This window comes from Phocoena sinus, chromosome 7, assembly GCF_008692025.1.
Source record: "Phocoena sinus isolate mPhoSin1 chromosome 7, mPhoSin1.pri, whole genome shotgun sequence".
NCBI classification, from domain to species: Eukaryota; Metazoa; Chordata; class Mammalia; order Artiodactyla; family Phocoenidae; genus Phocoena; species Phocoena sinus.
The window spans coordinates 9,806,613-9,833,744 of record NC_045769.1 but is presented as its reverse complement, the minus strand read 5'-3'; the positions used below and the strand labels follow the sequence as shown (position 1 = coordinate 9,833,744).

General features: G+C 40.3%; 1 protein-coding gene across 1 annotated transcript in view; it reads right to left on the bottom strand.

The window, feature by feature from the left end:
• DNER (delta/notch like EGF repeat containing) overlaps positions 1–27,132 on the bottom strand; it is a 324,602-nt gene that overhangs the window by 27,155 nt on the left and 270,315 nt on the right. The window contains exons 11-12 of the mRNA XM_032637757.1: positions 23,979–24,101; positions 9,062–9,175 (exon numbers count right to left, since the gene is read on the bottom strand). Coding sequence (XP_032493648.1) covers positions 9,062–9,175; positions 23,979–24,101 — 237 coding nt within the window. The remainder of the gene's footprint in view (positions 1–9,061; positions 9,176–23,978; positions 24,102–27,132) is intronic.

The following is a 27,132-nucleotide window of genomic DNA, read 5'->3' as shown; positions in this document are numbered from 1 at the left end:
AGTCTCTTCAATAAGTGGTGCTGGGAAGACTGGACAGCTACATGTAAAAGAATGAAATTAGAACACTCCCTAACACCATACAGAAAAATAAACTCAAAATGGATTAAACATCTAAATGTAAGACCAGACACTATAAAACTCTTAGAGGAAAACATAGGCAGAGGACCCTATGACATAAATCTCAGCAGATCCTTTTGGACCCACCTCCTAGAGAAATGGAAATAAAAACAAAAAAAAACAAATGGGACCTAATGAAACTTAAAAGCTTTTGCACAGCAAAGGAAACCGTAAACAAGACAAAAAGACAAATCTCACGATGGAAGAAAATATTTGCAAACGAAGCAACTGGCAAAGGATTAATCTCCAAAATATACAAGCAGCTCATGCAGCTCAATATCAAAAAAACAAACAACCCAATCCAAAAATGGTTGGGAGACCTAAATAGACATTTCTCCAGAGAAGACATAAAGATTGCCAGCAAACACATGAAAAACTGTTCAACATCACTAATCATTAGAGAAATGCAAAGCAAAACCACAATGAGGTATCACCTCACACCAGTCAGAATGGTCATCATCAAAAAATCTAAATGCTGGAGAGGGTGTGGAGAACAGGGAACCCTCCTGCACTGTTGGTGGGAATGTAAATTGATACAGCCACTATGGAGAACAGTAAGGAGGTTCCTTAGAAAACTAAAAACAGAACTATCATATGAGCCAGCAATCCCGCTACTGGGCATATACCCTGAGAAAACCATAATTCAAAAAGATACATGTACCACAATGTTCATTACAGCACTCTTTACAATAGCCAGGACATGGAAGCAACCTAAGTGTCCATCGACAGATGAATGGATAAAGAAGATGTGGCACATATATACAATGGAATATTACTCAGCCATGAAAAGAAACGAAACTGAGTTATTTGTAATGAGGTGGATGGACTTAGAGCCTGTCATATAGAGTGAAGTAAGTCAGAAAGAGAAAAACAAATACCGTATGCTAACGCATATACAAGGAATCTAAAAAAACAGTACTGATGAACCTAGTGGCAGGGCAGGAATAAAGACGCAGAGGTAGAGAACGGACTTGAGGACACAGAGGGGGAAGGGGAAGCTGGGACAAAGTGAGAGAGTATCGTTGACATATATAACCTACCAAATGTAAAATGGATGGCTAGTGGGAAGCTTGCATAGCACAGGGAGATCAGCTCGGTGCTTTGAGACGACCTAGAGGGGTGGGATAGGGAGGGTGGGAGGGAGGCTCAAGAGGGAGGGGATATGGGGATATATGTGTACATATAGCTGATTTACTTTGTTGTACATCAAGAACTAACACAACAGTGTAAAGCAATTATACTCCAATAAAGATGTAAAATTTTTTAAAAAATGGATGCAGACTGTGAAAAAATAATCTAACAGTACTTACAAATGTATGAAACAACCTCACTGCTGGATGCAGGGCAGTGCTGACCTAAGTGACTTTGGAACGAGTAGAGTTGGTAGGACTGAAGGCCGAAAGATGTATACACCAGCACTGTAGTCTAGTTTATAAAGTTGCTTCCCATAAGGATACAAGTTATGAATTCTGATACTGCTCTACATGTATATAGGAATTAAGCAAGTAAGTAAAAGGATGTTGGATGGTAGGAGCCAGGAATCTTGTTGTTGGTGTGGGAATTTACAGATAAACAGGAGAGAAGGCTGGAATGATACATGTAATAATGGAACAGAGTTGGAAAATTTAGTATAAATTCATGTTTAGCTTTATTTAGATATAGATGGTTACATATGGCAATATTTATAGACACATGGGTTAGTATACACACACATTCCCTTGCTATGGCAGCTGAGAGGATCTAGGAGCAATGACATCCCATGAACAATGAGCATAGCTAGTGCCCAGATCTTGGTTTCCAGTATCATTCTCCAATAAAAAGAACCAAGTCTCCTTGAAGAGATGGCTGATTCAAGACTGGAGCAGGAAATACACAAGATAAGACTGGAGCTTCTTGCAGTGCCAGAAAGCATGTAAGTGTTCATACACACACACACACACACACACACACACACACACACACACACACACACTCTCCACCAACAACAATGGGGTATGTCAAAGGGACACAGAAACCCAAATGAAAGAACTCTCAGTGTCCAAATCTGGAACATTTTGAGCCACAAAATAAATAAAAATATGTTGGATTATAACTCAAAGTATAAAATAAATATCCACAAGTCCACAGTGATATAAATAAATGATCAAATAAGTGGGGGAAAACAGACAAATCTCTCCTACAGAAGAATTTCACATAGTTTACGTAGCTACTCTACCCTCAAAGCGGGAAAGAAAAACTCCCGATTCCTTAAGTGTGGTCCACACATAGTAACCTTCTTTCAAAGAGTAAAGTATGCAAAGAGGGGAAAAGAGTAACATTATAGGGGAAAATCTTGATAAACACTTCCTCAGGTGATTACGGTCAACATCAATGATCAGAAATCATACTTATAGTATGTAGCCTTGATATGATGGGGTACGATTAGAAAATGGACAAAGGACATGAAGAGACGTTTCGCCAAAGAGGATGTACAGATGTCGAATAATCACATGAAAAGACGTCCAATATCATTTACAATTAGGGAAATTCAAATCAAAACCACAAGATATCACTAAACACATTATCAAAATGGCTAAAATTAAAAATGAAGGCAACACAAAATGCTGGCAAGTATAGAGAGAAACTGGATCACTATACATTGTTGATGGGAAGGGAAAATGGTTAAGCCACTCTGGAAACATTCTGGCATAGTTTGGAAAACTAAACATCAACTACCATATGACCCAGCATTTGAACTCCTGGGCAACTGTTCCAGAAAAAATAAAAACTTATATTCACACAAAAACCTGTAAATGAAGGTTTACAGCAGCTTTCTTCATAATAGTTCAAAATTGGAAAGAACCCAGATTTCTTTCAACAGGGGGATAGTTAAACAAACTGTGGTATATTCATATCATGGAACGCAGCTCAGCAATAAAAAGGAAGAAACTTGATACACATAATGATCTGGATGAATCTCCAGAGAATTATGCTAAGCGAAAAAAAAACACAAAAGGTTACATGCTATATGATTCCATTTATAAAACATTCTTGGAATACCAAAATTATAAAGATGCAGAACAGATTAGTGGTTTCCAGGGATTAAGAGGAAAGCTTCCTGTGGTGGAGGAGAAATGGGTGTGGCTATAAAAGGGAAGCATGAGGAAACCTTGTGATGAAAATGTTCTGCATCTTGACTGTATCAATGTTAGTATCCTGGGTGTGATATTGTACTATAGTTGTACAGCGTGTTACCATTGGGGTAAGTGGTTAAACGGTATACTGGATCCCTCTGTGTGACTTCTTAAGATAGCTTATGAAGTCTGAAGTTTCAATTATCTCAAAATAAAAAGTTTGATTTTGAAAAAACAGCCAAAGGAAGAAAAAGACATATACACAGTCAACAGTTTCCTTAAAAATGTGCTAATGAATTCCATTAGCTAGGATGTTAGGATAACTGGATACTCATATGGGGAAAAAAGTAAACTTCCATCCTTAAGTCACATCATACACACACAAAAAAATTAACTCAAAACCTAAACCTAAAGGCAAAATCTATTTTAAAAAATGCTAGAAGAAAACATTGGATAAAGTGTCATCATCATAAGGTAGGCAAAGAAAGAACAAACTAAAAAAGAAAAAAATTGATAAATCAGAGATCACCAAAAATAAAAGCACTTGCTCCCCACAAAAATGCCATTAAGAATGCATGGATGTCCTGCTGGGAAAAAAAAAAAAAAAAGAATGGATGAGCGAAATGTTTATCTGACAAAGGATTTATATCTAGAATATGTAAATAATTCTTACACCTCAGTAATATGACAAAAATCCAATTTTTTAAAAAAATGGGCAGAAGATTTGAAAAGACCCTTCCCAAGGTAAGACATATGAATGGTCAATAATTACATGACAGATGCTCAACATCAAAGAAATGCAAATTAAAAATCTCAGTGAGAATAAAACATTGATGGCATTTGCCCATGAAAATGAGCTGGAAATTGTAGAACACTCTCTTGTGAACTAAAAGACAAATATTGAAAAGTAGCTGAGTTAGAAAACAGAGGGGAAATATAACATTATTTGACTTTTAATAATGCATATAGACTTTCTGCTATGGTGAGAGAGCAATGGGTCACTGATGTCCCGTTTGGACTACTGTTCTAGTGGCCATGGCAACGGGCCTGAAAGAACTTCGGGCTTCCCTGTTGGAGTACAGTAATCTCCAGCCTATGATTTCAGGTAGAAACAAAGCAAGTCCTGGAGAATTCATGTTGCGTGAGGGCATCCTTTCTTTCCCTCTACTAGTCCTGCCTGAGCCAAGTAATTCTAGGTGGCAGAATTATAAAGCCTCAGAGACAAGAGTGGACACAAAATAAGTTAAAAACTGAAAAATGGACAGGATGCAGGCCAGGTCTTAAGGGGACAGCTGTGTAGAAGGCCCGCAGGGGTTGAAGAGAGGGAACCTCTCTGGGTCCAGATGACCGGAGGGAGTGTATTTTCAAGGAGAAGCCTAAATTCATCAAGGAAGGGCAGAGCTCCCCACATACCTCCTCCCAGAGTTAGTCTGCTGGCCTGAGAGTGAAGTGTCTTGAGCCAACTGAAAAAGCCAGTCTCAAAAGGTAAATGTGACACTGGATGGCCTGTCTAATTAGATAACAATGAGTTGCATAATTCGCTCCACTCAGTCAAATTAGGGAGCTTTTGAGCACGTAATAGTTGGCCAAGAGTAAATTTTGCTAAACCTCAGTTATAATGAAAGAGGATTTAGTTCCAAGGTAGCGACTCAAAGAGCAGAGGCACCATGATTCCTTACATGATGAGAGCTAACTTTTTATCAGTCCCTCCCCTGGAATGCTAGTTCTCAGAATAGGTTCTTTTTTAAGGGAAAAAAAAAAAAGTTATATGATCAAATATATTTGGAAATAAACAAAGGCAAACAAGATTCTTGACTGTAAGTGCCTCTAATACGTGGGCCTTCTTTATGAACCTCCACATGGCAGGTAGCAAGTCCCCAATTTTGGGGGGCACAGTTTTTCCATGGAGTATCTCATCTGATCAGTGTTCTGTAGAACACATTAATAGTGCAACTCTCCTAACAACTTTATGAAATAGTCTGTGGTCCCCTGCAGTTTGAAAAATTAACAGGGCTGACTAGAGACAGGCATTTGTTGTTGTCAAAGCCCAGTCAGAGTGACGTTTGAACCTCCTTCAACTGGAAGAGTCCTACCGCACCCTGCGATCAGGGTAAGGACCCTGAACAAAAGCCTAGGGGTAGACTTTCCAGCTACAGCATGTGTATGGGGGGCAGGGGAGGCACAGGGGATTGCGAGGCAGGAGGTCCGGGGCAAGAACCTCACTGAGAAGAGCCTGACATGGGTGTTCAAGAATCAAACAGCAATGGGGGTGCCCAGGAAAAGCCTGGAAAGACCAGATGGGGCCAGACCTCCCAGGTCTTGATGATCAGGTTAAGGGCTTTGCTTTTCTTCTTAAAGACAATGAAATGCCAGTAGGTGATTTTAAGTAGGGAGAGACAAGATTAGATTTTAATTTAAAAGGTCTCTTCAGTGTGGCAAATGTTTAGGGGTGAAGGGGAATGGGTGTGGGGACACCTTGCACTAGTGCAGGTGGAGGTGCAGGCAGCCTGGTGTTGGCTCTAGGAAGAAGCGAGAGGATCTAGAGGTTTCTAGGACTTGGTGGTTGGATGCAGGTAAGGAGGAAGAAGAGGAGGCATCAAAATGATGCCTCAGTATCCATCCAGAACAGTAATATCATTTAATGAGCTGGAAAATATTTAAAGAAAGAAAGGAGAAGAAAATATATGAGTCTGAGGTGTCTCTGAGGGACATCCAAAAGTGAATGCTGAGTAGGCAGTTGGAGATTTGCTAAATATTCTAGAGAAAAGATTATATTTTATCTCCCATAAGATGCCAGGATACATTTCAAATGTATTAAATATTTGCATGACCAAAATTAACTCATACATAATTAGAAAAATATGAGTATATTTATAAAATCTTGATACCTAGGGTCTTTCTAGCATGAAATAAGAAATCAAAAGAAAATATTAAGATGTAATCGTATATAGCTAGTGGGAAGCAGCCGCACAACACAGGGAGATCAGCTCGGTGCTTTGTGACCACCTAGAGGGGTGGGACAGGGAGGGTGGAAGGGAGATGCAAGACGGAGGGGATATGGGGATATGTGTATACATATAGCTGATTCACTTTGTTATACAGCAGAAACTAACACAACATTGTAAAGCAATTATACTCCAATAAAGATGTTAAAAAAAAAAAAGAACAAATGAGATTTGCATTTCTTACTTCAGTGGTTTGGCTGAAGACCATTTTCTTTCCTGTTAAAGGGAAAGCATACGTGCAAAATAAAATTAAAATACGATATATAGAATAAAATATATACATTTAAAAGACAAATGACATTGGAAAAATATTTGCACCCTATTCAGGGCTGAAGAGAAATAGGCACTGGGTATTTTCAAAGACCAGGTAGAGTAATGCTTGAACCTAGTTCAGTTGGAAGAGTCCTATGTAATCAAATGTAATATAGTCAAATGTAATATACTTAATATACAGGACGATTTCAAATCAAGAATAAAGATTAACGTGAACGATCTGGTAGAAAAGCAAGCCAAGGATAGGAATAGGGAGTTCAAGAAGAAACACAAATGACTATAAATATATTTTAAAAGTATTTAATCTCACTAGGAATCAAAGACTTACAAATTAAAACAACACAAATAGCATATAAAGCCACTAGAATGACGATTCTCAGTATGTGTGTGAGAACAAGGAAATAAAAGCTCCTTTGCACTATGGGTAGGAGTGAATACTGGTGCAAGGTATTTTCCTGGAGAGCCAATATGGAAATAAGTATGAATTCTCCTGGACCCTGGGATTCCACTCCTAAGAAATTAGCTCAAAGAAATACTCATACAAGTTCACAAAGATGTACATGCAAGAACATTCAATGCAATGTTGTTTATAATAGGAAAAAGCTCCCAACTTCCCAGAGGTTGAATTGAGGATGGGTTAAAAAAATCCTGATGTATCATGTAACGCAGCAGTCCCCAAGCTTTTTGGCACCAGGGACCGGTTTCATGGAAGACAATTTTTCCATAGCCTGGGGGGATGGGAGGGCCGGGGGTGGGGCGGTGGGGGGTGATTCAGGCAGTAATGCAAGCGATGAGGAAAGGCAGATGAAGCTTCGCTTGCTTGCTCGCCGTCCCAGGGGTTGGGGACCCCTGATGTAATGGATGACAGGACAGCCAGTAAAAATGATAAAACAGAAGTATATACCTTAATGTGAAAACACGTTTATGAAATACACATATTTTTAAATTAAAAGTAGATTGCAATATAGTGTGAACAGTATGATTCCTTTTATGTTCAAATATATGCATTTACACTATACACTACATATTATACACACATAGACCTTCAGGAAAATCCCTGGATATATGTATCAAAATGTCAACAATGGTTGTCTCCTAGTTGTGCATTTTTAAGTGGTGGGCTTTTTTTCTATAGCACTATATTTTCTCATTTTTCTTCCATGCTTTTCATTATTTGTGGGATATAAACGTCTGGGGGGAAAAACCAGGATGCTTCCCCAGTATTATTTTTGCATCCATTGATGAGTATAAATGTCTGTGTGTGTTTATAAACCAGTCAGAAAAACAAAACCATCTGCAAATCATTTTCTGGAGTAAGCCCACTTCTAAGTCCCAGGAAAAGACGAAAGGAAAACACAGGATGTGACACAGCTATATAGAAGGAATATCAGAGGTTGTTTCTCGTACGTCTTGACTGTTGGCATCTTCCCCAGCAGCACAAATAAGGCTCCCTAGGGATGGACTGGGAGTCCAGGCTCTGTGAAATTCTCCAGGGCTAGGGAGGTGGCCACCAGGCCTTAGAGGGGAGAGGTGAGCACGTAAGGTGCTCTCTAGCCAATGATAACACGTTTTCCAGAAACTTCAGTGCCCACCTTCTTCTATCAGCACTTTATATGTCAACCTTTCCCAACTTGTAAACCAGAGCGACCCTGCTGCTTTTGCTGGTTGAGCAAGTGCTGAAAACAGAGACCTGACCTACGCTCTGCATCTCCGGACTCCTGCATTTGGCTGTCGAAGCCAAGGATGGAACCTTCTCTCCCCAGGTGGTTCATGATATCTTTTGAGAATCTGATGAAAATTTGAGAGCCTCCTCTCAGCATATACACATATATCCAACACTTCACATCTGTTTTCAGGGTTCACAAACTCGCTGAAACCCTTGAGGGGTGACTTCGAAGGAGCCCTTGTTAAGCTGGATCCCCTAGTCCAGAAGCGACCACTCAGAGGGTGCCACCGTGGCTCCTCTGGAACCCAGCCCTGTCCTCTCTCGCTGCTTTGCCATCAGCAGCTTTCTTCCCCCACCCACTCTCCCTCCCCACACCTGTACCGTCCTCACCTTCACTAATAATTCAACCGTGAACTAAGAGTAGCTCCCCCTGATGTCCCACCGCCGCCACTACCACTTCTCCGTTATTCGAATTCCAGACACTGCTGTATCTTTCAATAAAAGTAAACGTGGTCGCGTAATGCAATTTCTATAGAAGACACATCTGATCCTTCCTTTCTCCTTCCTGCTTCCATTAGCGTTGACACTTTTTCAGGTGTTAGTGTAACGGCTCATTTTTCATGTTTCAAAGCTGCAGGTCTACAAACGTATGGTAAGGGCAGTCTCAGCAGGTCTCCGAACCAAATGCTGATTTCAGAAGAGCCTTGCTTAATGACAACACAGTAGATTGTGTTTTAAAACGGTTCTTCATCCAAGCAATGCCTACTTACATTTTGCAATTCATATTTTGCAATAATGTATGCATAGAGGTTTCTGGGGTTTTTTTAACAGCTGCCATCTCAGGGATTTTGTGGTAAATTTGAAAACTCAGTTCCCAGCTCACTTGCCTGTAAACCCGGGTGCGCAGACACATGTGCCATTTAGGCCTTCACTGTCACAGGTGCCTCCGTTCAGACAGCTGACGTTAGCACAGGGGTCCTTGTAGGATTCACAGTGGATTCCTGCAGAGAAACAGATGCAAAAGGGGAGACTCATTAAGGGGTCTCCAGCTCCCATGGCCTTTAAAAGGAGAGTGTTTGAAAAGCCTTGAACAGTGTGGAGGCTGATTCCCAGAGGGGTGTGTGTGCACATGTGTATGTATTCACATGCCCACCTTTGACTTTAGGTTGTTGTAAAAACACACTTTAGGAGAAAATAACAGATTGAGTACCGGCTCGTAGGTCCCACCATCAAGTCTTTTACGTACTTTCTCTGACCACATGCCCCAAAGCCTGGGCAACAGAATGTTAAAACTTTGAAAGATAAAATTTATCAGTGATAAATGCTCTCTAAGTCTCCAAAAGAAACAGAACACAGCCAGACAGTCTACATAAAATGTCAATATAACTGATAAACAGTATCCTGAAGGTAAAGATTTGGAGTCAGATATTTAGACGAGCCCCAGTCATACTTTGGAAAATTGCAGAGGAGAGAAGGAAGTGTTTGTCCTTAGACCTCATTCCCAAAGACCAACAGGTTCACCACAGGCGAAAGGTAACATCTTGTGCACATACTACATTCCAGACCCTTGTGCTGTGCTTTACGTGTAATGTGATCCTCAGACCAGCACCATGAAACAAGTATCCAAATGCAAGGTCACCAGGCTGGCGGGGACAGAGCTGGGACCTGATGGTGCTGGCAACTTGAACGTGAGTCTGTGCTCGCTGAGTAGCTCCCCTGAGACGGAGCTCAGCCATGGAAACATACAACATTCTACGGAACTCAGTGCCCATTCAAACAAAATGGAGGTCCTGAAAAAAATCTTTAGAGCAAATACAGTTCCCATTGGTGTAAAAAAAATAGTCTACGTGTGCATGTATGTATGCAAGTGCTTGAAGCTGGACTGAGAGGAGAATGAATTACTTTGAATGTCACTTTGTGCATTTCTATATTGTTGCAATTTTTCACAGTGAGTATATAGTATTTTATTGTTTTATTAAAAAAAAAACTTTAAAAATCCAACACCATTCGAAAGGTAGAATTTCTGGTGTTGTTTCACTGGAGTGCCAGATGGATGAATAGACTAATCTCTCTCTCTTGACCCCCTACCATTTGGAGAGGAAGATAAATTACATTCTATGTAAGAATGTATATAACGATATACTCACCCTTCCCAACAGCCTCAAGAAAAAATAAGCATAAAGCAAATACTGACAGGATGGAATTACTTAATTTCCTTACTTCACTCATATCTGTACAAAGGCCTGCGACACCCAGTGACTCGCATCATTTTGTCACTGAAATTATTCTTGCTGAGATTTTTTTTCTCTCCTTTCCTTTTCAGTTGTCAGTGCCTTAAGAAGGAAGGTTCAAGAATGAGGGGGAGAAATACAAGAGAAAAAGGAAACAGAACTACCTACTTGTAGTCACATTAATGATTTATTTGAGCCTAGTAAAGCATTTTAGAATGGATGGTTTTTCATTTCTTTTTATCCTTTGCCCTCATATCCAACCTATGAACAATAATAGTCTACCAGATATTTTTCTAAAGTGTCTCTCAGATCTCTGCCTGACAATTCTCCCTGAAACCACCACCCCAAGCCCACTGCCTCACGCCAGGTGGGAGACGCTCCTGGCCCCAAGCCATCTCCTAGCTCCCTCTCTGCCTCCAGGGACGTGATGGAGCCTCCCTGACGCATCGTCCTTAACAAACCCAGGACTCAAGGTAATATTCAAGGTCAAACTAATTTAAAGATTAAAGCATAAAACTGGTAATTGTTCTTCACTTGAGTGTGTATGGCTTCTGCACCCAGAAGTCTCCATTTCCATTTTCCCATTGATTCCCAAATAGCACAGGCTGAATTGAAAGAATAAAATGCAAAAGAGCCTTTTCTGCTTCAAAATGTTCATCAGAAGACAAGGGTTCACATAGTTAGAATTTCCCAGGAGGCTGATCAATGGGAACCACGTGACAAAAAAAGGCTTTCAATTGTAATGGGAAATACAGCCACAGATCAAGGTTCAGAGATGTCTGAAACCTAAAAGATATTTCCATTAGACCTAAAATAAAAGCAATCAAGGATAATCCTTCCCGGGTTTCTACAAATACATTTGCCAATCTAACCTTATAATAGTCGTATAACTAATACATTAGCACACAAATGACCACATTCTTCAAATAGGGCTGAAAAGCACATTCTAGGCTATTTAAGCACCTTAACATTAAAAGCCTTCAGTAAGATAGATTTGATGAAAATGTCCAAGATAATAAGCAATTTCAATCTTTTGGGTGGGTTTTCTGGGCAATGACTTTATCCTTTGTTATTTCTCTTTCTCAAAAGACAAGATATTCAGTCACTTGAAGGTCATTGAGAGTTTTCTGGCAGCAAGATGGGACAGAAGCTAATCTTCATGGCAACACAATGACTACAAAGCAAGATGGTCTTAAAGGTCCCCTGACAGCACTCTGCTGACTCCTGTTTCTATCCTCTAAGCCTCGCTAAGCCCTGTGTAAGAAATATTTATCATGTTGCTCAGGTCACTGATTAGAACTGAACAGCTATGAGCTAGAAATCTTAAATGCAGAGCAGGGACAGTCATGAATACCCCTGAGATGTCCAGGGTATGTCCCTTCCAACTCCCCTCCTAAGGCCTCCTGGGCTCCCCTTGTCTGCACCCCCAGGGCCCCTAGGCCCTTGCACAACACTGAGTGTTGGGCATCCCACGTCCTCTGACCATAACACCAGACTTCGCCCTCTCTCCCAAGCTGGTCTTCCCCCAGCACATTCTCAATGCCAAAGCCCAACTCATGGAAAGCTGAAGCTGCCTCTTCCAAGACAGAACTCCATTCTTCTGCCACTGTGTATTGAGAGCACAGTAAGATTCCACTGTTACAGAGTTTATGGTCTTAAATCATAACTTATCTGTCCTCCTGCCTGATCTCCCCAAAATCTCTGAGGTCCTTCTGAGCAGAGGCCATATCTTACCTCGCAAAAGAAATTACGGCTATACCACCAGAATCCTGTCCTTTCAGGAGGGGCGAAAGTCTGTGTACTTTGGCCGACACACAGGTAGGATTGCTACAGGAGTGAGAAGCCATTCCAAATCTGCCTCAAAAATACTCTATTTTGTCAGGGAAAATCAGGTCCACACTTCAAACTAAGCCTGTGGAATGACACATGCATCACCCATTGGCAAGGGATGGAGCACACACGATTACAAAACTTATGTTTAGTCTCAAGCAAAAATAAACTGTAATTCAGTCAAAACTAATAAAAATTCATACTTTTCATATTAAGGGATAGAGAGGAAACATTTCTGAAAAGATCTTTATTCCAACAGGGCTCTTTATAACAGTTAACTTTAGAATTAAAATGAGCAAAAATTCAAAGAGTCATGCTCCAATTATAAATCTCTGGGGTCATCACAATTCAGTCGTGGTTAATATTTTGAAAACTGAAAAATCTTTATTTTATCTCCAATAAAATTAAGCCAGGTAAAGAAAATTAACTTGAAGTATCCTTTGAAATTCCTATTCACTTGAAGACATCATCTTTTTTTTTTTAACTTAAATATTTTAGTTTTATTGTGACAGATACCTTATATACAGAAGCATGCACAAAACACTGGAGTTTACTTGAAAGAATAGTAATAAAGTACGTACCTGTGTAGCCATCATCCAGGATAAAAAGTAAAACATTTCTCCCCCTGTGCCTTTTCCCAAAGGGAAAAGGCCCACGGGTAGCAATCATCCTGACCTTTGAACAATCACTTCTTTGCTTTCCCTTTATACTCTTACCACCTTTGAATATATCTCTACATGATATAATGTTTAGTCTTGTCTGTTCTCAAATTTAATATAAATGGAATCATGCTGTTTGTGTTCCTCTATAATTTGCTTCTTTTGTTCAACATTACATCTTTAAGATTCTTCATTGTTGATGGGTGTAGTTTCAGTTCATTCATTTCTACTGCTGTATAATATTTACTCTTTTTATTTTATTTTATTTCTTTATATTTTATACAGCAGGTTCTTATTAGTCATCCATTTTATACACATCAATGTATACATGTCAATCCCAATTGCCCAATTCATCACACCACCACCACCCCCCACTGCTTTCCCCCCTTGGAGTCCATACATTTGTTCTTTACATCTGTGTCTCTATTTCTGCCTTGCAAACCAGTTCACCTGTACCATTTTTCTAGATTCCACACATATGCATTAATATATGATATTTGTTTTCTCTTTCTGACTTACTTCACTCTGTATGACAGTCTCTAGATCCATCCACGTCTCTACAGATGACCCAATTTCGTTCCTTTTTATGGCTGAGTAATATTCCATTGTATATATGTGCCACATCTTCTTTATCCATTCATCTGTCAACCAGCATTTAGGTTGCTTCCGTGAGTTGGCTATTGTAAATATTGCTGCAATGAACATTGGGGTGCATGTGTCTTTTTGAATTATGGTTTTCTCTGGGTATATGCCCAGTAGTGGGATCGCTGGGTCATGTGGTAATTCTATTTGTAGTTTTTTAAGGAACCTCCATACTGTTCTCCATAGTGGCTGTATCAATTTACATTCCCACCAACAGTGCAAGAGGGCTCCCTTTTCTCCACACCCTCTCCAGCATTTATTTTTTATAGATTTTTTGATGATGGCCATTCTGACTGGTGTGAGGTGATACCGCATTGTAGTTTTGATTTGCATTTCTCTAATGATTACTGATGTTTAGCATTCTTTCATGTGTTAGTTGGCAATCTGTATATCTTCTTTGGAGAAATGTCTATTTAGGTCTTCTGCCCATTTTTGGATTGGGCTCTTTGTTTTTTTGATATTGAGCTGCATGGGCTGCTTGTAAATTTTGCAGATTAGTCCTTTGCCAGTTGCTTCATTTGCAAATATTTTCTCCCATTGTGAGGGTTGTCTTTCTGTGTTGTTTATGTTTTCCTTTGCTGTGCAAAAGCTTTTAAGTTTCATTAGGTCCCATGTGTTTATTTTTGTTATTATCTCCATTTCTCTAGGAGGTGGGTCTAACTCCATACACAAAAATAAACTCAAAATGGATTAAAGACCTAAATGTAAAGACCTCTAACACTCTTAGAGGAAAACATAGGAAGAACACTCTATGACATAAATCACAGCAAGATCCATTCTGTAATTGATTTCTAATCTCACAGCATTGTGATCAGAAAAGATGCTTGATATGATTTCAATTTTCTAAAATTTGCCGAGGCTTGATTTGTGACCCAAGATGTGATCTATTCTGAAGAATTCTGTGTGCACTTGAGAAGAAAGTGTAACCTGCTGTTTTTGGATGGAATGTCCTATAAATATCAATTAAATCTATCTGGTCTATTGTGTCATTTAAAGCTTGTGTTTCTTTATTAATTTTCTGTCCGCATGATCTGTCCATTTGTGTAAGTGAGGGGTTAAAGTCCCCCACTATTATTGTGTTACTGTTAATTTCTCTTTTATAGCTGTTAGCAGTTGCCTTATGTATTGAGGTGCTCCTATGTTGGGTGCATATACATATATAATTGTTATATCTTCTTCTTGGATTGATCCCTTGATCATTATGTAGTATCCTTCCTTGTCTCTTACAACATTCTTTATTTTAAGTCTATTTTATCTGATATGAGTATTGCTACTCCAATTTTCTTTTGATTTCCATTTGCACGGAATATCTTTTTCCATCCCCTCACTTTCAGTCTGTATGTGTCCCTAGGTCTGAAGTGGGTCTCTTGTAGACAGCATATATATGGGTCTTGTTCTTATATCCATTCAGTAAGCCTGTGTCTTTTGGTTGGAGCATTTAATCCATTCACATTAAAGGTAATTGTCGATATGTATGCTCCTATTACCATTTTCTTAATTGTTATGGGTTTGTTTTTTTGTAGGTCCTTTTCTTCTCTTATGTTTCCCACTTAGAGAAGTTCCTTTAGCATTTGTTGTAGAGCTGGTTTGGTGGTGCTGAATTCTCTTAGCTTTTGCTTGTCTGTAAAGCTTTCGATTTCTCCATTGTCTGAATGAGATCCTTGCCGCTAGAGTAATCTTGGTTGTAGGTTTTTCCCTTTCATCCCTTTAAATATATTGTGCCACTCCCTGTGGCTTGTAGAGTTTCTGCTGAGAAATCAGCTGTTGACCTTATGGGAGTTCCCTTGTATGTTATTTGTCATTTTTCCCTTGCTGCTTTCAATAATTTTTCCTTGTCTTTAATTTTTGTGAATTTGATTACTATGTGTCTTGGTGTGTTTCTCCTTGGATTTATCCTGCCTGGGACTCTGCGCTTCCTGGACTTGGGTGGTTATTTCCCTTCCCATGTTAGGGAAGTTTTCAACTATAATCTCTTCAAATATTTTCTCGGGTCCTTTCTCTCTCTCTTTTCCTTCTGGGACCCCTATAAGGCAAATGTTGGTGCGTTTAATATTGTCCCAGAGGTCTCTTAGTCTGTCTTCATTTCTTTTCATTCTTCTTTCTTTATTCTGTTCCATAGCAGTGAATTCCACCATTCTGTCTTCCAGGTCACTTAATCGTTCTTCTGCCTCAGTTATTCTGCTATTGATTCCTTCTAGTGTATTTTTCATTTCAGTTATTGTATTGTTCATCTCTGTTTGTTCTTTAATTCTTCTAGCTGTTTGTTTTTTAATTCTTCTAGGTCTTTGTTAAACATTTCTTGCATCTTCTCGATCTTTGCCTCCATTACGTTTCCGAGGTCCTGGATCATCTTCGTTATCATTATTCTGAATCCTTTTTCTGGAAGGTTGCTTATCTCCACTTCATTTAGTTGTTTTTCTTGGGTTTTATCTTGTTCCTTCATCTGGTACAGAGTCCTCTACCTTTTCATTTTGTCTGTCTTCCTGTGAATGTGGTTTTCATTCCACAGGCTGCCGGATTGTAGTTCTTCTTGCTTCTGCTGTCTGCCCTCTGGTGGATGAGGCTATCTAAGAGGCTTATGCAAGCTTCCTGATGGGAGGGACTGGTGGTGGGTAGAGCTGGGTGTTGCTCTGGTGGGCAGAGCTCAGGAAAACTGTAATCCACTTGTCTGCTGATGGGTAGGGCTGAGTTGCCTCCCTGTTGGTTGGTTGGCCTGAGGGGACCCAGCACTGGAGGCTACAGGCTCTTTGGTGGGGCTAATGGTTGACTCTGGGAGGGACCATACCAAGTAGTACTTCCCAGAACTTCTGATGCCAGTGTCCTTGTCCCCACGGTGAGCCACAGCCACCACCTGCCTCTGCAGGGGACCCTCCAACACTAGCAGGTAGGTCTGGTTCAGTCTCCCCTGGGGTCACTGCTCCTTCCCCTGGGTCCCGATGTACATACTACTTTGTGTGTGCCCTCCAGGAGTAGAGTCTCTGTTTTCCCCAGTCCTGTTGAAATCCTACAGTCAAATCCCACTAGCCTTCAGACTCTGATTCTCTAGGAATTCCTCCTCCCATTGCCGGACCCCCAGGTTGGGAAGCCTGACATCGGGCTCAGAACCTTCACTCCAGTGGGTGGACTTCTGTGGTATAAGTGTTCTCCAGTTTGTGAGTCACCCACCCAGCAGTTATGGGATTTGATTTTACTGTGATTGCCCCCCTCCTACCATCTCATTGTGGCTTCTCCTTTGTCTCTGGATGTGGGGTATGTTTTTGGTGAGTTCCAGTGTCTTCTTCTCAATGACTGTTCAGCAGTTAGTTGTGATTCCAGTGCTCTCACAGGAAGGAGTGAGCGCACGTCTTTCTACTCCACCATCTTCAACCAATCTGGACATCATCTTATTTTATTCAAACTGATTCCTTCCATGAAAAGTTTTCCAGTATTTCAACCTCACAGAGCTCAACTTTTTCTAAGCTGTTTCGGATGTTACAATTGAGATCTCGACCTTCACTTCATTATTCCTTGTGTTTGCCAGTCTCAGTCCACTCTTCTGCTTAAATAATAGCCTGATAAAGGAAAAGTCCTGACTTATCCATTTTTCTATCAATCACAGTACTTGAGAAGGGACAGGTACAGAAAATACCCAGAAATTCTTGTTCACTGGTTATACAGAGGAAATAATTCTAACCAACAAAGAAAGAGTTCACATCCTTTCAATAATAAATTTCTGTAGACTTTAAAAATAAACAATTCAGTACAACGTGATCAAACTCATAACCCAATGATCTTATTTCTGAGACTCTATCCCCCCAAAATCCAGAAAGTATGAAAATTATATGAATAAAGATGTTCATTCCAGAATTATTTCCAGTAGCTTCACTTCAGATATAGCAAGGGAATGGATAAATATTACCGCATGGGAACATCACATCGCCGTTTAAAATAGAACTAATAAAACTTGCTAACAATTTCTAAATCAAACATAAATAATGGTAAGTCTGAGAAGGGTAATACCAACTGGTAGGTATAATCAATTATAACTGTAAAAACACAGATATTAAAAAGGATGGAATTAATACAGATGATTATTGCTCTTATGTTCTGCTGTAAAGCTATGAGTTATGAAATTTTCTCAGTTTTCTAAATTGTTATCATTGTTGCTACATTATTTTCATAATTAAAAATTGAAGTATTTTCTTTCTAACTTCTGTCACCAAAAATTCCTAATGAGTATAGTCTTGACCATTAAATTTGTTCTGCTATAAATAATAATTCAACACAATGTTGGGCTGTAACTTGACTTTTTGGCACTATAATGTGATGAACACTAACTAAAGTCTTGAAAGTCTCATTGTGAATTAGCTCTGGACTAGTTTTTTGTTTTTTTTTTTTTTGTGGTACGCGGGCCTCTCACTGTTGTGGCCTCTCCCGTTGCGGAGCACAGGCTCCAGACGCACAGGCTCAGCGGCCATGGCTCACGGGCCCAGCCGCTCTGCGGCATGTGGGATCTTCCCGGACCGGGGCACGAACCCGCGTCCCCTGCATCGGCAGGAGGACTCTCAACCGCTGCGCCACCAGGGAAGCCCTGGACTAGTTTTAAAGAAGTATCAGCATTTCAGTATGTCTGAAGGGAGATTACTAGGAGTCCCTCCATGTATTTTGCTTCTAACAATTTCATGATCCACAGTGGAAACTTACTGGGAAAATGTTCGAGTTGCCTTGCTTTATTTAATTAGTGTGTTAAGCAGTAGCTTCCATTCAAGTACAGATAGCTGTGGAGCATGTGCTTTGTGTAAGCCACCATATCAAGAGCTGATGAGCATTAAAAAAAAAAAAAAAAAAAAAAAAAAAAGAACCTGTGTAGTCACTGCCATTCAGCAGATTCTAATTTAGTGTCAGGGAAAGGAAAGTCTGGAGCCAGAAAGTACTGACTACAAGGCTGACCATAACTGTCATAGAAAATATCAAGAAAATGCTTGGAGAGTTCAGGAAAGAGAAATCACACCTGTTTGGAGATCAACGTTTCTGACAATGGATGCAGCCATAGTACTGGATAAGGGGAAAGAGGAGGAGAGAAAAAAGGGCCAAGAAGAAAAGCCTGGGAACCACTTGCATTCATGATGTCCAGAGAGCAAGGATTCATTCCGAAAAGGCCAGGAGGGAAGAGTAGGGTTGGCGGGCGAGGGTGGGGGAAGGAACGGAGCTGTGGAAGCTAAAGCAGGGTGAGTTTCAAAACGGACCCAGTGATCGTGAAGCAAAAGGGCAAGAATGTGAAGTTGGAAGCTGGAGAGGCAGGCTTTGGGGTTTCAGTCTTCAATTAGGCCACTGCTAGATCCATTTATCGGAATGGTACTGATGATATCCAAGTTAAAGAAGATTAAGAAAAGAAAATTTAAGGAAATAAGAGGCATCATCTATACCAACTCTAAGGAAATTTGGTTGTAAAAGAAAAAGGAAGAAAGGGGCAAGTAAGTATAGGAGGAGGCAAAGTCAAACAAGAGTCAGTTTTTTTCACTTCATATGGAATTTATTTAGAAGTGTGTGTAAGAACATTTCTTTTTTTCTGTTTAGCAACTCAGTTTTTCTAGCACCATTTATTAGAAAAGAATTCCCATCCCATTCATAGCAATTCCTTGTTAAGAGTCATATATTATTACAGGTGATGGTTTCTGGGCCATTATTCAGTTTTGGTTAGCTGTCCATTCTTGCACCCATAACATGGGGGTGTAATAATAATTGCGGCATTACAATGGGTTTCAACATCTGGAATGAGTTCCCCCTCACTGCTTTCCGTCTTCAAAATGTTCTTAGCTGTCTTGCCTGACTTTCTATTGCATTCATTCTTTTTAGGAAGTTATATTCATTTGTTTAAGTTTTTTAAAAACAGAAAAGAGTAAAAAATCACCACTTAAAAAAGCACATATGTAAGTAAGAAGTTAAAGTTCCAATCCTCCCCCCAACACACCACTTATCCAAGTTCTAACTCCAGAGGTAAGTACTAGTTAAGAATTGATGCCCACCCATCTGATAGTTTCCTAAGTTTATACAGAGATCTTATATGTAAATATATGTTGGGATAAATGCTTCCAAAGAGGGAAAGAATGTCCATACCCTAAGGAGAGAAAGGCCCAGAATCTTTTGACCTCTCTCCTCCCCTCACTCACTCTTCCTCTGGATTGGAGGGCATGAATTACCCACTTCTGCTTCTCTTTAATACCTTCTACCCTACCCCTCAACACCTGCCCATCACTCTTACTTTAGAAGTTCTCTCATTTATTGCTACTTTGCTAGGGTTTACATTCCTGCTTAAACCCAAACCTAAATGTCTCTATAAATATATCAAAATGAAATATCACTTTACCTGCCCATTGAGATGAGATCTTTAACACACTTGTATGCCTTCCAATCCTTCCCAACACCCACCAACTCATGGACTTGGTTAAAATAATATGAAATTTTAGTTTGGTCATTTAAATTTTCCTTAAGAACAGATGTAGTGACACACTCTAGGGTGACCACCCTTATATAACTCCCTCCTCTCGAGTGTGAGCTTCTAATCAATAGCATTTGGCAAAGGTTAAGAGATTCTGAAGATGCTGTTACAGTATCTAATCAGTTGACTTTGAGTTAACCTTCGGTGGGCCTGACCTAACTAGGTGAGACCTTTAAGAGGGTTCAGGCCTCTCCTGGCTTTCAAGAAGCAGAATGTCAAGAATTCTACAGCTGCAAGGATATGAATTCTGCCAACCACTTGAGGGGACTTGGAAGCTGATCTTTCCCTACTTAAGCCTCAGATGAGAGCTCAGTTCAACCAACACCCTGATTCCAGCGTTGGATTCCAGACCTTGAACAGGGAATCCATTAATCCATGCCTGGACCTAGGAAACTGTTAGATAATAAAAGGTGTTGTTTTAAGCAACTGCCTTACAATAATGCACTATGCAGCTATAATAATTAATATAGTAGGCATGTCTATTTTTTCAAGAGACTTTTCTTTACCATTAAATTAGTATTTACAATCATATGAATGTCATCTATTTAGGTTTATCCCCGCATGTAAAGAGTCTGCTCAACCCTTTTCCTCCTGTTCTCCATCGCCCCCATCTGGTTATCTTTGTTCTGATTTAGTTCCAATTTGATAAGAATACCTTGAAAAATAATTTTCTTAGAGAGGGTACATGGTGTTATGTTTTCTGTATCCTTAAATGTACAAAACGTCTTTCTTTACCCCTCAAATACAAATGAACCTTTAACAACCAGACATTTTCATTGGAAAATCTAAAACACTCTTCACTGTTGTTAGCTTCATTTTAGAGAAGAGCAGCAGTTCAATGCTGATTTGATTCTTTCTTTTGTGTGTAACTTGTACTCACTATGAAGAATCTTGTAAGAACTATTCTCAGTGTTCTTGGATTTGGAAGTTCTACCAGGAAATTGCAAATTACGTATCATCTCCCTCATTAATCCTCTGGCATTTTGTAATCCCATTCTATTTGGAAATTTCAATTTTCTTCATCTCATAGACTTCCCCCTAGTAGTTGGTTGATTCTGGTTTTATTTCCATGTGTTCTTTCTTCTTCCACAACATCCATCATTCAGACGAAACATATCTCTTCACCTTTTCTCCACATTTCATGTCTTTTCACTCATGGTTTCCATTCCCTCATATTTTTACTTCTATCATGACATACTTCCTCCTTTTGCTTTTCCAGATCTAAATTCAATTTTGAGGTATACATTACTTTTTTTTACTTCCCTTCTTGAATGTTTAGAGTTGTGGGGTTTGTTGCAATTTTGTTTTTACTTCCTAAATTTTTTTCCCCTTGTTGAGTTGCTGGTACAGGCTCCCTGGACTGGCCAGGCTTGAGGTTGGCAACCTCAGGCAGAGAGAGATGATACTGGAGATTCTCCTCCAGTGCTGGACAGGCCAGGCAAGTTAGCCCTGTCTACATGGCCTCCCAATTTGGGGTTCTCAAGGTTCTCCAGGTGTGAGCAGGAGCTGATTCACACACACACACACACACACAAAGGACCAGCTCAGCCTAACTGCAATCCTCTTAGATGGCAGCCAGGATCCATGAGATCAGAAGAGCCCTTTGCCTCGTAGAGTCAAGTGCAGCACATTATAGCACGTTTTCCCTCTCTATAAGCTGAAGGGTCTTTTGGGCTCAGCTGGTCATTGAGTCCTCCATTCTCTCCAGAACCCTATCCCCTAACCCTGTGGTACACAAAGGCTCCCAGCACCGCACCCTTTCCACAAAAACCCACATCCTCAAATGTGTTTGAGATCCCCTCCAGGATCTTGAGTCATCTCGAGTCGACTCTACCTTCTTGAGTTATCCACAGCAGGGCGTCTGTAACTGATGGAGGAAGGTCACAGAAAGACAGAAGGGGTGGAACAAGGAGCATATATGGAAGGATTAACCTTGAGCAGAATGGGGAGCATGTGATCAGGTAATAAGGAAGACAATAAAATCTGAGTGGTTGTGATTGCAGATGAGTTTGTACGACAGGGCTTCTCAAAGGGTGGCACAGGCCCAGAATATCAACATCATCTGAGAACTTACCAGAAATTCAAATTCTTGGGCCCTACCCTAGATAGGGGTGGGGCCCAGCAAACTACGTCGTAAGAAGCCCACCAGCAGATTCTAACACATGCTCAAGTTTGAGAACCATTGCTCGTTGGAAAACTAGAGAAATTTGAAGACGTTTACAGATTATAACCTCTCTTTCTTTCCATGAAGATGGACATGAAATTTGTTCTATCCTATGAGTGAGTGATTTAATCTGAGGCTTGAGGAAAGCAGCAAAATTCGGGAATACTCCTTGAGAAAAATGGAAGAAGGAGGTGAACAAAGCTAGGATCACAGTCCATGAATTTGTGGAGTCACTAGTGGGTCATCATATACAGTTTCGTTTTTTATTTCTTGGTCATGACAGCATGAGCAACGCTTCAAAGCCAGGAACATAAGAGGCAAATTCAGAGTACACCCAATTAATAATTCTGTCATTCATAAAGATGAAATTTACTCCATAAAACTCTATCATGAACTAAAGAATTTTGGAATTTAAAATTTGGAAGCACATCCACCACTACTCATTCTGTCATTGAAGAATCTCAAAATCTCTCAGTAAGCATTACTGCCCTTTCTTTAAACAGACAAAATAAAGACAAGTCGGTTGAAAAGGTTGATCCAGGGTCATCAGTAATCCAATGGCACAATGAGGATGAGCTACCTAGGTCTCCTAATTCATTGCTCCTTTATTCTTTCCAGACTTGAGCAGACTCCCTATTTCTCAATGTTCTGATCTACTTAGAACTGAAATCCATGTGGATGAAGCCAGCACATCTGTCCTCACGGGAATTGGTGGAGTTTGGCTCTAAGTGGGCATTACAGTCCATGAGAAGCATCAGATGTGCCAAACATAAAGCCAAGACCTGACCCAGCTTCAGCCCCTCCATCCAGGGGCTAGGTCAAGTTCATCCATGTGCCCTACAAACCCTCGAGGCTCACCAGAAAGACCTCTAAATAAAGGTGGGTCCATGCAAAGAGAAGCAAAGTCGGCTACAATGTGAGGTCACTGGCAGATGGATGGTATCAAGTAAGCGGTGGTGGGAGAAAGAGGTTAAGTGAAATGGCTATAAATTGGGCCCTCAAAAGCATTACAAAAATCTACACCAGCCCGGGAGTCGTGACTTAGAGAAATGCGCACAAATTAGTTGATGACCCAGCGTCCTGCCACAGCGCCGGCTGAGGGTGTCAGGGCTCCAATAAAGCCACACCTGTGAGCCTGCTGGGGAGGAGATGGAAGGGCTTTCAGGACCATGCTGGCTGGGCTCCTGAGGGCTGACACTACCACCTCTCCGGTTACTGTCAGGCCTTTTTTATGAGTTCACGCACGTAAGGACTTACAACAGGGTCTGAATGTGATAAACACTCGGTGAATGTCAGCTGTTTATCCAGAGTGACTCTGACACATGTCCACTCAAATGAACTAACATGTGTCTCCCTTTTAATGACTCATTTAACGAGAGTGAACTTTTTTTCGCCAACATGTGAGACTCCACTTGCCTCCTCCACCAAAAAGCACGGCATCCTCTCCTCGTCCAGCAAGCACTGCTTTCCTCCCCGCGGATTCCATGGCTGTGTCCTCTGACCTGTGTCTGAAAGTCCACTTAGTATCATTTTTTATCGTCAGCGTTTAACACATTCAACAGAGAAGAGAGGGAGGATACAAGAAGAAGGAAAGGGCGGGAGACAGATTTTTCAGTTTATCAAGAGGAAACCAGAGACTTCCAAACTGTTCTTTTCGGCCCCATACATCATCCCACTGCCAGCATCTGACTCTTATTCTAAACAACTTCACACTCCAATTAGAGGTTTACGCATGTACGTGGAGAAATCCATGACGTCACTGAGAACCTTGCTGGCACCAGTCGGCTGCGTGATGCTCACCTTTGTACTCTGCCAGGCACACGCACTCATAGCCGTTGACAAGGTCCCTGCAGGTGGCGGCGTTCAGGCACGGGGCAGAGAGGCACTCGTCGTATTCCTCCTCACAGTAGAGGCCATGGTAGCCTGAGGGACAGAGAGAAAGGTCTGCAGTCAAACAGGTACCACTTATATGCACACCGGACCAGCCTACAGGGAAGGCGGTGGGTGTTCACTGGAAAGTAAGGCACAAATAGATGCGACTGAAGGAACCGGGTCTCTTGGGGTATGCTGAAATGTGGATTTCCAGGAAGGTTATGAAGAATCTATTCTTATCACCCTTTGTCATGCCCAACTATAAAAGAAGTGATCCCACTGATCCACCAGATGGTCCCATTATTATGTCACGTCCAGTGGTACCGGTGAACGGGAGATGTGGGTTACTAAGTGCATCAGCTGTGGTCACAGAAGGTAGCCATAGGGACAGGACTCACAGCCAAACAGCTCCTTTCAAGGATGTGGAGCCCTTTTTCTTCCAGTCAATTAGAAAAATATATCTAACTAGGGAGAATTTTATTCAAGAAGAAAAGGATCCACGGATTTCCTTTGTTTTTCAAGCCAGAAAAGAAACTCAGCTAAAAAGGCTTAACTGAACTTCCTGGCGAAATGTGGGCTGTTTTTCTTTTTGTTTGTTTGTTTATTTAAAATGACAATTATCTAAATTATAATATGGTAAGTTGTGCTTAAGTTTTTTAACTATTAAAAATAGAATAATAGCAATGAAGAAAAAGAAACCAACGATTTCTCAAGAAAGATGGCTTTTACGCTCTTTTTTGCAAAACAGGTGTTTATTCTAAAGGACAAGAAGACAACATTCTTTGAGATTCACTCACGAATGTTAGGCTGTTTTTAACTTTCAAAAACACGTGTTCCTGCCAATTTGCAGTGAATCTGGGCCATTTTTGTCTGGCCCTGTCCAAACAATGAGAAACATGTGAGCACTTTCAGAAATCACCCTATGTTGGCTCTGAATTCAGATAAGCAGAAAAAATAAACGCTTGCTCAAGTGGGCACTGGAACCGTGAGCTCCTATCCAGCAACTCAGAGCCAGCCCTCGAGCTCAGAAAGTCCTGTTAGCTCAGGCTAATGCGTTGAACTGTTCTGTTTCTGGTTCCTATCACAAAAGTAGGTTAAGATCACATTTGCATTATTTCCGGAGCACTTTTCCAGTACGTTGCCATTTCAGTTGTTTTTGAACTGCTTTCCAAATTTAGGCAGTGATAGTGGCCCCTCTGAGGGGAACTTGACCTTCCTGAGGCAAATACACTAGGGATTTCCATTCTTCTATCTTCCCCTACTTCTTGTAGTTTTACGGAAATATTTCCTATCACTCTTCATCAGATTATTTCAATCATCTAGATCAGAGTTTCTCAACCAACAGCAATTTTGTCCCCCAGAAGATATCTGGCAATGTTTGGAGACATTCTGGGTTGTCACAACCGGGGTGGAGGGGAAGGGGTTGTTACTGGCATCTGGCATAAGGATGCTGCAAGCCATCCTTCGATGTGCACAACAGCCCCCCAACAAAAACCTACCCAGCAAAAATGTTAATAGAGTTAGACGGAGAAACCCTGCTCTAGATCAGGGATCAGCAAACTGTGGTCCACAGGCCAAATCTGCCCCAGTCTGTTTTTATAAATAAAGTTTTATTGGGACACAGCCACACCCATCCAAGTATGTATTATTTATGGCTGCTTTATTCCAATGGTAGATTGAGTAGTTGCAACAGAGACCATATGGCTTGAAAAGTCAAAAATCTTTACTCTCTGACCCCTTATAGAACAAGTTTGCTGTCTTGATCTAGATTCACCCAGAAAATCTTTTTTCTTACAAGAGTTTTAGATATTAACCCCTTATCAAAGACATGGTTTGCAAATATTTTCTCCCATTCTGAAGGTTGCCTTTTACCCTGCTGATTGCTACTTTTGCTGTGTAGAAGCTTCTTAGTTTCATATAGTCCCACTTTATTTTTGCTTTTGTTACCTGTGCTTTTATTGTCATATCATTGCCAAGATCAATTTTATGAAGGTTTTCCCCTATATTTTCTTTCAGGAGTTTTACAGTTTCAGGTGTTAGGTTTAAGTCTTTAATGCACTTCGTGTTGTTTTTTGTCAATTGTGTAAGATAATATAAATGGCCAACAGGTATATAAAAAGGTGCTCAACATCACTAATCATCAGGGAAATGAAAAGCAAAACCGCAAGGAGACATCACCTCACAACTGTTAAGATGGCCATAATAAAACGAAACAAAACAAAACAGAAAATAACACGTGTTGTTGAGGATGTGGAAAAATGGGAACCTTCATATACTGTTAGTGGGAATGTAAAAGGCTGCAGCTGCTACGTAAAACATAAAAAAAAGTATAGAGATTCCTCAAAAATTAAAAATAGAATTACCATATGATCTATAATCCCACTTCTGAGTATTTATCCAAAAGAACTGAAAATAAGATCTCATAGAGATATTTGCATTCCCATGTTCATTGTGGCATGATTGACAATAGCCAAGAGGTAGAAACATTCTAAATGTCCCTCAACAGATGAATGGATAGAGAAAATGTGATATGATATATACATACAATGGAATATTATTCAGTCTTTAAAAAGAAGGAAATCCTGTCATATGCTATAACATGGATGAACCTTGAGGTCATGTACTAAGTGAAATAAGCCAGTCACAGAAGGACAAATGCTTCATGATTCCACTCATATGAGGGATCTCAAGTAGTTAAACTCATAGGGGCAGAATGGAATGGTGGTATATATGTCAATATATACACTAATATGTATAAAATGGATAACTAATAAGAACCTGCTGTATAAAAAAATAAAATTTAAAAATTAAATTAAAAAAAAATAAATAAATAAAAGAAAAAAATAGAATGGTGGTTCCTGGGGTGGAGGAGAGGGGAAATGGGGAGTTGCTGTTGAATGGATACAGAGCTTCAGTTACGCAAAACGAAAACGTTCCACAAATCTGTTGTACGACAATGAGCATATAGTTAACAATACTGTACTGTACACTTAAAAATTTGTTAACAGGATAGATTTCATGTTATTTGGTTTTTATCATTATTTTTATTTTTATTGTTTTGGCCGTGCCGCATGGCTTGCGG